This window comes from Pectinophora gossypiella, chromosome 3, assembly GCF_024362695.1.
Source record: "Pectinophora gossypiella chromosome 3, ilPecGoss1.1, whole genome shotgun sequence".
Classification (NCBI taxonomy): domain Eukaryota; kingdom Metazoa; phylum Arthropoda; class Insecta; order Lepidoptera; family Gelechiidae; genus Pectinophora; species Pectinophora gossypiella.
The window spans coordinates 1,874,432-1,886,490 of NC_065406.1; the positions used below are offsets into that span (position 1 = coordinate 1,874,432).

Below are 12,059 nucleotides of genomic sequence, written 5' to 3' on the forward strand. Positions count from 1 at the left end.
TATGTTATGTGAAAAAAAAATATTTTGGAAGAGACCATTTAAAGAGCATTTACAAATGCCAAGCCCAAGAGCAACACGGGCCTCCGGTGAAACCCTGTCTTATACTATGAGACTGCGCCAATGAAACAAAAGTTGTAGACATGATTATTTATTGCTAAATACAATATTCATTGCTCCGATTACATTATATTTTACGTTACAATATAGTCTAGACTATGCCGGTTAAAATGTTCTATACTATAGTTACATTTTGCAGTCTAGTTCAAACAATACCTAGGCAAGACGAAGCTTACTACAATCCTGTTACACTGATTAAAATGCATACAATAAAAGACCACGGGAAAATCCTTCATGATGGTGACGTAAGTAAATCCATTGTGGGTTCAAGAACGCCTGATAACGAATATTTTTTGGCCTCTGTAAATACTACACTTTATATTTAGTGGTGTTATGTATTAGTGTCTTTTGAATAAGTGCGAAATAAACTGGTGCCACTTAATCTATTTTATTAACATTTTAGTTCTATTACAAAAACAAATATTTTCGTGAAATTGGAGCTGTGGGTTCACAGTTAAGACATAAAATTCAAATGTATTTAAACATACAAGTTTATTAGGTAAACTATTTGCTGCCTTGAGATTCCACGGCATAATAGTTTGATTTGTTTTTCATGTTAATACGTTTCTATAGCCGTTATAATAATACAATATTAAAATAAACGTTTTGTACACTTGAGTATATAGTATAAACAAGTGATTTTACATAGACACATTTTAGGTTTTTTTACACAAAATATGGCTCTATACGTGTGCCTTATCTTGGCACTGCTACCAAAACATACTACACAGAAAAAAACCTGAAAGAAGCCAAATTTTGGTGATGAAATTAGATCTACGCTAAGTGCTGTAACAAAAAAGTGTTGCTGGGGAAAAGCTTATTCTGGCATTGTCACCAAAAAATGCTTGTAACTTCTAAATTCTGGTATTTGGCGACAAATTAACACATTTTTTTCTGTGTAGTCAGTATCCCGATCCGTTATGACGGCAATGCCAAGATAAGGGACACGCTCTACACTGGCACTCACATGAATTTATGATTTATATAAGTCCTGTAAGTGATGAAGGAACGTTTTAACGCTTAATTTTTGCTACCATCGTTTCCTTATCCTAAATTCGTAACTGATTGTTAGCTTATAAAACTATATATTTTTTTCTTCAATAAATTACATCCACATTCGGCGACGATTCAATATCATTTACGTTAAATATCACACATTTTTGAAACGTTCTCAAAAATACACCTTTATAGCGAGTATTTCGTATCCAACTCTAAAATCACAGTCTAACGAGACGACACGAGGCGCCACCGGCGCGTGGACACAGAAATGATCAACATTCATTTACTAACTTTTCTTAATAATGTAGAACTAGACCCTTTAAAAGGTAGCATGATTAGAGTGAGAGAATTCTGTCTACTCTTTCATACTAAGTTGTATACCGTTTACTAACGAGACGTATCTATCTCTCGTGTTTTTCTCACTAGGCGACTATAATCTCTATCATGCTCCCATTCTAATCATGCTTTAAGCCGGGTATAGCTCGTACAATGGTGCCTATTTGGGAAACTTAATTTTAGTTTGACAGTTCTTAGATTAGTGGCCTCTTTAACTTACAATATGTGCAAGAAAGAGACGCAGCTAGTTCTAGTCCTGTCAAATTAGGTTGGTAGTTGCCCGAATCGACAACAACGCACCTACTCGATATATACCTTATGATGGTTACACCTCGCGTCGCATTCGTACCTTCGATTCGCCCCAGTAGTACAGTCAGGTGCAAAATCTTCCACACTTTAAGGAAGCCCTATACTAAAGCCTCCAGTTCCCCAACTGCCTTTAAGGTGTTCACACATCAGCGAAATGGACGTACAGAAAATTTTGAGTGTTTGAAACATGAAAATTTAAAATGCAATTTTATATCAATTATCTGTTACTTCATACTAATATTCGATACAAGAATAATATATCTGAAGAACTATGCCTATGCATATAATATACAAGAATAGTACACAGGTTTTTTGTAACATATCGCTATCTACATTAGAAAAATGCATAACAAGCCACTACTAAAATGTTCGATCATTTGAGAACTCGATATTTCTTATATTACTTGTGACTTGATATGCTAAATTAGGGTTATTTTTTACACAGTAAGTCCGATTTTGGTTAGTTAGCTATAAAACATTCTAAGATGATAACTCGAACCATCACTCGACTCAGCCTCAGTTGAACATTTTGGTACTTCAAGTTAACATTTGCGTCCTCTATTTGAGAACTTTACTCACTGGAGTCGAGCATATCATACTGCCAACATAATAAATCGAAACTAATGACGTCATGCCTCAATTCCGCCCCACTGGAGTAAACTCGAGATAAGGTTGAGAATACTGATTTTGAGGCGATTTCGAGGTATTGCTTAATAATATGTTCTTTAATTCAGACATCACAAGGTCCATATTTTGGCAGACAAAAAACAATGGTATAAAAAAACCAGGTATGCTCAAAACTGACAGCTAGCATTTCAAGGTTAGTCCAGCTGACGTCATCCAACACTACGTTGCCATTTTGGTAACAAATAAATTACCCACGACCAATGTTCTTATATTTACTTTGCCAGCAAATTTTTAACTTTTAGTAATAGATTTACTTAAAGTTTTAATGATTTTTATTTATATGACAAATAATAGAAATTAAATACATTCGTCAGTAATTCACTTAATTTTCAATAAAATTTACGTCCTTGTAATGTTGGAGATACCAATTTAATGGTGACACGTCATCAAAGGGCGAGGCCTAATTTTTGAACAAAACGTCAAACGATAAAAACTAAGTAATATGCTCAATTAATGACAGGTTGAAAAGGCTACTAGGCCAGAGCCGTTAAACCCTTTCAAAAAAAAAAACAAAGGGCGAGCAATGGCGGCTTGTCATAGGATTGAGCATACCTGGTTTTCTTATACCATGCAAAAAACATCAATGGCTGAAGTCGTCCGACCCTAAGGTCACCTCAACTGGGGACGGAGTACAGTAAGGTTCGAGTTAAGATCTTAGAATAAGGGTGTAAGTAATCGTATAAGCAGTGTGCAGTATTAACTAATCAGAATCGAGTTTAATGTATTTACGTATATGCGGCTTATGCGCTAAAGATATTAATTAGCAATGAATCCAAGCATGATGTGTTAGGCTGGGTTTCCACTGACGCGGAAATGTGCGGATTTGACCAATCACAGCGTTCGAGAGAGCGAAAAACGAAGACGCTCTGTCACTCTCTCCCTCACGGTGATTGGTCGATTCCTGCACATCTCCGCGTCAATGGACACGCAGCCTTAATATTAAGTTAAATATCGTATGAGATGACTATTTTCGTGTTTTCTAGGGCATGTTTACAGCGAGATACTAGTCGATATTGTGTAGAAGTAGGGTGGTGCTATACAGATGATTTGGTCGCTAGTGTGATTAGATAGTGTACCGCCGTTCGCGCCGCGGAGCGGGGTAACCGAATTTGGATTCGTTGACACGCGCTGATATCTGCGGAAGAAACACTCAATGTAAAATTTTATCTACATCTGAGGTGTTAAAATGGCCACATCGAAGCAATTCCTCTAAGAAAGTAATATTGCTATTTGACATTTGTTTGCATTGCGCACTTACTTTTATATGCGCAAATGTCAAAATGCAATATTGCTTTCTTAGATGAATTGCCAGACCACGGAGGCTGTGTGTTGTGGTTAGAGCGTTAGGCTCACGATCTGGAGGTCCGGGTTCGATCCTCGATGGGGACATTGTCGAAATCACTTTGTGAGACTGTCCTTTGTTTGGTAAGGGCTTTTCAGGCTTGAATCACTTGATTGTCCGACAAAGTAAGATGATTCCGTGCTTCGGAGGGCACGTTAAGCCGTTGGTCCCGGCTATTAGCCGTAAAAACACCTCCACCAACCCGCAGTAGAGCAGCGTGGTGGAGTATACTCCATACACCCTCCGGTTGATTGAGGGGAGGCCTGTGCCCAGCAGTGGGACGTATATAGGCTGTTTATGTACCTTATTGCACAACGACATTTACAAAGGACATAAACATACGAATAAAAACATAAGCACAATAGACGGCCTTATTGCTAAACAGCAATTTCTGCCAGATGATCATTCTTCTTCTTATCGTGTGGGTTGTGTGGTAGAATACCAACCTCATCAACCCTGGTGTCAGGGTTATGATTGAGCCGCCAAGGACCCCTGACATGGCTCATGTAACGTGATCATTATGTTTTTTCATTTTTAAATTATATTTTCAATTATTGTTCTTTTTATGGTGGAGTATGCTCCATACCCCCTCCGGTTGATTGAGGGAAGGCCTGTGCTCAGCAGTGGGACGTGTATAGGCTGTTTATGTATGTTTATGTTATGTAGATGAATTGCTTCGATGTGGCCATTTTAACCCCCCTGACTGTGCCGCATCGCATTTTCCTATACCTCTATCCATTTCTGTCACTCAGACCAGTCATTTCCTAGAGCGAGTGTGTGAACGCACTTCGACAGTTTCGTCAATTCTGGTGGGTGTGGTCGCATTATCTCACTCTAGCAAATGAAGGTTCTGAGCGACAGAAAAGGAGAGGAGCGCAATTGGTTGATACCAATCAACAAAGTTAGGAAATGTCGAACTGTGGCTCACTCGCAATGACGCTTGTATACAAGGTGTTTAACATCGTAACGAAAACTTTGAGGGATGATTGAGACCATGAGTCACGTGGAATTTTCCGTCGCAAAACTATGGAACTGAAAACAATATAAAAGAACACTTAATATTTTCATGAATTTTCCGACAGGAAATTCCACTTGATATCAACTCAGAATCATGGTGTGAATCATCCCCCTCAGTATTTGTTACGATGTCACTAACACCCTATCTACTTGTATGGCTACTTGTATGTACTTATACAGGGTGTAAGTGACATCGTAACGAATACTAAGAGGGATGATTCAGCTCGTTATTTTGAGTTAATATCAAGTCACAGTAATACTATCATACAGTATTGTAACTCGGCCGTGTCCTTGAAATAAATGCCTACACCCGCGCGGTACGTAAACATGTGATAGGGCTGCCCACCTACAGAATTTTAATTACATCTGCCTACTTTGAGTTTCTATCTAGTTTTGTGATTGTAAATTATGATTTTTTATTTAAACAAATAAAATACTTTGTAATTGGAATAGGAAGTGTTTAATAAAAGTACACAGAAGGTACCAAATAACTGCAATATATTTAGGCTGATCTGAGAAATACACCCGCGATCCTGATATACACTTTTTTTTATTCTTAGTTTTAATTTAAAAAATATTTGTTTGTCTTATAAATTTGCGACCGAAAAATATTTGCGCCTCGATTGAGACGTACGAAATGCCTTATTATTAAATTTTAAAGTAAGTAGCAACCAAATACAGCACAATATGTCCTACTCGTCATATTAAATATGCACTTGTACTTATTTTAACTTTAAGTTTAATGAAAAATCGCGCGGTTATCTTTTAAAATACAACACACCGTCCGTTCGTCACTGTGCGACATTCGCGACTGGTTGCATGCCGAGCGCATGCTGAGATCCGAGCACGTAGGTATAACTCGCGTTTCGCCCGTTTGTATGGAGTTGGAATACTGTATGATAGTATTACCGTGATCAAGTGAAGTATAGAATTGAAAATAATTTAAAAAAACCACTTGAAATCAACTCAGAATCATGTTGTGAATCATCCCTCAAAGTTTTCGTTATGATGTCACTAACACCCTGTATGGTATAGTTACCAGGCGTGTGTGCTCGGGCTAGGAGTCGGGGTGGTGGTAGTCCATGGTCTTGATGTAGGCGACGGCCGAGCAGAACTGCGTCCACCAGTAGAGCGCCTCGCCGGACAGCGCCGCGCCGCCCAGCGCGTTCACCAGCTCGATCGTCGACAGCAGCGACGGCGGGTTCACCTGCACAGTTATGTTCACTTCACTTATTGTACGGTCACGAGTACAAATATGTACAGTCATGAGCAATATAATGTACCCACTTTAGGACTCTGTCGCTACAAAATCGTTTCATGCGGAAAGCCACGGGAGCTCCGTGGTTCCTTCGCAATGAAAATCTGCACATTGACCTAGGTCTGCCAACCATTGCCCAATGGCTCAAATTAGCTTCCAAACGTTTTTTCGATTCTGCTCCACACCACCCAAATCCCCTGGTAGTTGCGGCTTCCGAGTATATTCCGCTTAGAGACGGTACTGAAAAGTATCGGCGTCCGAAGGACGTAATATACGTACGATCCCGACGACCCGATTACTCTAGCCATAGAGGCAGCCAATCAGCTCGCGACACCAAACACTTCAGAGCCCCGATATCGACCCCGCCGGCGTGGTCGACGATTTCTCTCATTCAGCGCTTATCGCTATCGACCCACTAGGGTCGATTAATTCTTTCAAATATTTTTCCTCTCAGACGACGCCCTGAGCCGAGGTTCGCGCCCTACTGGGCACCCTCAGGCCTGTTGTCTTAAACGTTGTACCGGGTGAGAGCCTTCAGCGCTCCTCATTTGTCCGGCCAAGTAGTTAATGCCATCTGCGGCAAATCTACAATAAGTCACGTCAAAAAAAAAAAAGGTCTCTGTCGCACTAACATATTTGACATTTAGTGAGACTTACAGTTCAATTTGTCAAAAAAGTTAATGTGACATGGTACCAAAGTGTATACATATTTATGCTCGAGACCGTATGCACTTTGATACCATGTCACATTAACTTTTTTGTCAAATTAAACCGTAAGTCTCATTAAATGTCAAATATGATAGTGCGACAGGGTTCCAAAGTGGGTACATGATATTACTTATGACTGTACATCTGTCGCAAATGAAACTGGAATGGAAGTGTCTGCCGTCGTCTGTTTTTCCAACTCGTTAATAATCTGGGAGTCTTCAAGGCTAGAGTGAATAGGCATTTGCTAAGTAAGCGTGATCCATCCTAGACCACATTGTCACTTACCATGAGGTGAGATTGTGGTCAAACGCGAGAGAGAGAAAATGTCAGAGACTATTTTATTTTAAAAAAAAAATAGCATTGACTACTTAGCCGGAAAAATGGGGAGCGCTGATGGCACCTGGATACAAAATTTAAGACAACAGGCCTGAGGAAACACAATGATTCGCCTGCACAGGTACTTCACGATATTACGAGTATTAGAAAAAATAACCCTCCTTTTAGCTTCGCCGATGTCGGATAAAAATATTGTACAGAGGGTATTATAAGGCTTAATTGTTAATATCTCTTATTCTATCGTGTGGGTTGTAAGGTGAATTACCAACCTCATCAACCCTGACTGGTGTCAGGGTGGTGTTATTGAGCCGCCAAAGGCCCGACTTGGCTCATATAACTACTACACTTCTCATCAAAAAAATCGAAACACTTCCGTTTTCATTGTTTCTGTCCGAATTTAACACAAAAAAGAATTCATACGATGAAAAAAAATACATAAATGTATAGCTGGCAGTTTGGCCATTACAGTAATAAGCGAAAATTCTAAATTCAAAATTAGAATTTCATTTGTTTATCTTATAAACGAAATGAATCACTGTTTTGAGACAAATGTGTGTTTAGGGTTGGAGTACATTTAGCGTTTAAAAACTAAAAATTGGCGCCTATCCTTAAACTTTTTGTTTTTTATTTCAATACTGTGACTTTGGGACGTCTGAAAAAAGGTTTTTTTTCTAAAACGTATGAATACTTCGCCCACAGAAGCCGCCCAAGTTGTGGCATTGCTGGATTCTGGCCTTAGTCAGCGTGTTGTGGCTGCAAGACTGCATCTAAGCCTGTCATTTGTTCATAGAGTCTATAAACGTTATCGGGAGACTGGTTTGTTCACGCGCCATTCAGGATCTGGCAGGAATCGGGTCACTTCTGAGCGAGATGATCGATTTATTGTAACAACTTCTTTAAGAAATCGACGCCTTAACGCTTTTCAACTGCAGCAGCGGCTTCGTGTTGTACGAAGGGTGGCTGTAAGTGACTCTACAATTAGAAGAAGGTTGAAAGATCGTGGACTGGTACCGCATAAGCCAGCAAATGGGCCGAAATTAACTGCAGACCATCGAAGAGCGCGCCTTAACTTTGCACGTGAGCACCTAAATTGGTCATACCTACAGTGGAGCAAAGTTCTCTTTTCTGATGAGTGTAAAATTATGCTGTATGGTAACGACGGAAGGAACAAGGTCTACAGAAGAGACGGAGAACGCTATGCACAATGCTGCATTGAAGAAAAGGTCAGCTATGGTGGCGGTTCTGTAGGTATGACCAATTTAGGTGCTCACGTGCAAAGTTAAGGCGCGCTCTTCGATGGTCTGCAGTTAATTTCGGCCCATTTGCTGGCTTATGCGGTACCAGTCCACGATCCTTCAACCTTCTTCTAATTGTAGAGTCACTTACAGCCACCCTTCGTACAACACGAAGCCGCTGCTGCAGTTGAAAAGCGTTAAGGCGTCGATTTCTTAAAGAAGTTGTTACAATAAATCGATCATCTCGCTCAGAAGTGACCCGATTCCTGCCAGATCCTGAACGGCGCGTGAACAAACCAGTCTCCCGATAACGTTTATAGACTCTATGAACAGATGACAGGCTTAGATGCAGTCTTGCAGCCACAACACGCTGACTAAGGCCAGAATCCAGCAATGCCACAACTTGGGCGGCTTCTGTGGGCGAAGTATCCATACGTTTTAGAAGAAAAAACCTTTTTTCAGACGTCCCAAAGTCACAGTATTGAAATAAAAAACAAAAAGTTTAAGGATAGGCGCCAATTTTTAGTTTTTAAACGCTAAATGTACTCCAACCCTAAACACACATTTGTCTCAAAACAGTGATACATTTCGTTTATAAGATAAACAAATGAAATTCTAATTTTGAATTTAGAATTTTCGCTTATTACTGTAATGGCCAAACTGCCAGCTATACATTTATGTATTTTTTTTCATCGTATGAATTCTTTTTTGTGTTAAATTCGGACAGAAACAATGAAAACGGAAGTGTTTCGATTTTTTTGATGAGAAGTGTATTTTCTAATATTAATGTTCCAAATGCAAATTTAAATTTTCTTCGACTACAGGTTTGTTTGAACAATTATTCAAAATTGAGAAGTTTGTTTACCTTGAGTATGACGTAGACGAGTACGGGCGTGAGGTCGTCCGCGGAGGGCGTGGCGCCCTCTGAGAGGCCCAGCACGGCCATGATGGAGCGCACGCACCGCATTATACACGACAACTGTTGACCAACGGAGCCGGTAAATAACTGGGTCGTGTACGGTCACGAGCATTAATATGTATACACTTTGGTACCATGTCACATTAGCTTTTTTGACAAATCGAACTGTAAGTCTCACTAAATGTCAAATATGTTAGTGCGACAGAGTTCTAAAGTGGGTACATTATATTGCTCATGACTGTACTAGATTCAAGATAAATTATGAAATTCCGATTACTAAATAAAGACAGATCTAAAACTAACGTAAAAACCTAATTTTTCCTATTTAACTTATTTATGAATTTTAATCAAGAAAAATGTAATAATAAGTCCGACATTTTATTACGTTTTTCTATGACGTCACAGTGTGCTATTCATACAAATTCCATAGTCACTTCGTGTTTTGACGGTTAGTAAAAGTAACTGATTTGACTAGAACTGATATGTATCCTAGTGTTGCCACACGTAATTTGAAATCTATTTCAGATTCCCCAAGCTCTTTTGTTAAGTAAATGTTATGAAAGATATGATTCATCAACACGTATTTTTCTCTAAAATTGCGAAGAGAAAACCTCCAATTTGACAACATTGTATATTTCTGAGAAAATTCAACTCTTTTTCTATTTATGGTTGCATCGTTCAGAAACGATGATTCTTCAACGTTCCGGAACAAAATACTACATATTAAATTACTTTTGATCGGTAAAATTAAAATAATCGTTGAATAGACCAATGGTGCAAATCGAACTTAAAAAGTAAAACGAATCTCTAATCTTAATTAAAAAAAAATAATCTTTGACATCTGCGCACAAAGGTCAAATAATTATTTTTTTCCGTCTGGATTTTTTTCTCGTCGCGGGCGAAGCCGAGACATTCTCAGGGCGTGGCCATTTAATGTGAGTGCTCACGCTGTCCGCAGAAACAGCTGAGCACGGGGGTGGGACACGGCGAGCGAAGGTCGCCCCTCCGTGTACATGTCAATCCGGTGGTGCCGCCGACGAGTCAGCGCACCAGGTGTAAGCAATCTCCTCGGAGTATAGTCTGCATGGTGTCACCGTACCTTGTCCCGGGGCGTGCGGTAGACGGGCAGGTGGCGCAGCACGGCCTGCGCCCGCGGGAAGGGCGCGGCCCACACGTGCGGCGCGGGCACGCCCGCCCGCAGCGCGCTCGTGCACGCAGCCAGGCGGCGGATGTGCTCGCTCAGCACCCTGCACGCACACGCATACGGCTCACTCGCGACCGACAGTCGACAAATACGGTATTCGACTGGGTCAAACATAGATTATAAAATCCTAATCAAGAAACAGAAACCAGTCTAAGATGGTCAAAAATCAATGTCAATTTACATTTCGACTTATTTTCGATTTTTATTTATAAATAAGATATTTGAATGGGTCGAAGAAATAGAAGCCAGTCTAATATAATCAAAAATCAATCTCATTTCATTGTGACTTTATTCGAATTTTAATTCTGAATTAAGTAACAAGAAATGCGACTTTTAACTGCTTTTATTGATGATGTCACAGACCAGTATTTCCATACAGGTTCCATAAAAAAAAACGTAGTGACTGACGTTTGACCAGGCTGTCAGTAGCCTATTATGTAGTTAAGGAAATAAAAAATTAATGCAAGATTATATAATATCGTTGCCTTATAGTTTTCTTCTTCTATCGTGTGGGTTGTGAAATGTATTACCAACCTCATCAATCCTGGTGTCAGGGTTCCTATTGAGCCGCCATAAACCCCCGATATGACTCATGTAACGACTACTTACTTACATCAGTAAGTATTAACCGGGACCAATGGCTTAACGTGCTTTCCGGAGCACGGATCATCTTACTTTTTGGACAATTAGGTGATCAGCCTGTAACGTCCTTATCAAAGTAGAGATCACAAAGTGATTCTTGCGATTTGTCCCCACCGGGAATCGAACCCGGGACCTCCGGACCGTGAGCACCTTGCTCAACAACTGGACCACAGAGGCCGTCACCTCTTTAAAATTCCCCAATATCAGTTTTGACGTAGATCTTCCCCTCTATAGTCTGAGTGTCGTGTTTGTCCCCAGTTTCTGTGCATGCGCAACATCAAAATGTTCCTGCGCACGTGCCACGAAGTGTTCGAGCTCCGGGAGACGGATCTCTTCGACCCCATAGCCAGGGGGTAGGGTAGGGTTATTATTGAGCCGCCACAGCCCCTGAGATACTCACTGGTCGCGCGCGATGTCCCCGTCGCCGTTGGGGAAAAGCACGTGGAGATACAGCCGCGCGAAGGCAGCCCGCTCCACCGTGATCTCCGCCATCTCCAACAAGTTGGCTGATGCACCTGTTACGTGTTCAACAGGAACTGTTGTTAACGACTCAAAAGTACATTATATCCTCATTATATAAAGGGTGTTAGTGACATCGTAACGAATACTGAGGGGATGATTCAGAACATGATTTCCATTGGATTTTACATACATACACATACATACATAAACTCACGCCCGTAGTCCCTAATGGGGTGGGCAGAGCCACAAGTAATCAAAGACAACTTGCAGCCACTATTCATACGATGTCGTAAGCTGGATATGATAAACCTTATGGTGATAAGGGATCAGCCTATCGCCCATAACATTAGTCCATCACGTTAGAGGACATAATCCCTCTGTGTCGGTTTTTACGACATGCCCGGGAAGACAAGCAGCTGAATGCGTTCTATGTTTTTTATTTGCTCCCAGAACAGCATAGAAGCTATCAATTGGATTTTCGTGTCGGA

At 40.4% G+C, this 12,059-nt stretch overlaps 1 protein-coding gene across 1 annotated transcript in view; it reads right to left on the reverse strand.

Annotated features, from left to right (window-relative positions):
• Positions 1-132: 132 nt before the first annotated feature.
• Positions 133-12,059, reverse strand: part of LOC126381081 (GTPase-activating protein and VPS9 domain-containing protein 1) — a 45,095-nt gene continuing 33,168 nt past the window's right edge. The window contains exons 27-31 of the mRNA XM_050030623.1: positions 11,510-11,624; positions 10,363-10,510; positions 9,210-9,323; positions 5,847-6,014; positions 133-3,583 (exon numbers count right to left, since the gene is read on the reverse strand). Coding sequence (XP_049886580.1) covers positions 5,865-6,014; positions 9,210-9,323; positions 10,363-10,510; positions 11,510-11,624 — 527 coding nt within the window. The 3' untranslated portion in view covers positions 133-3,583; positions 5,847-5,864. The remainder of the gene's footprint in view (positions 3,584-5,846; positions 6,015-9,209; positions 9,324-10,362; positions 10,511-11,509; positions 11,625-12,059) is intronic.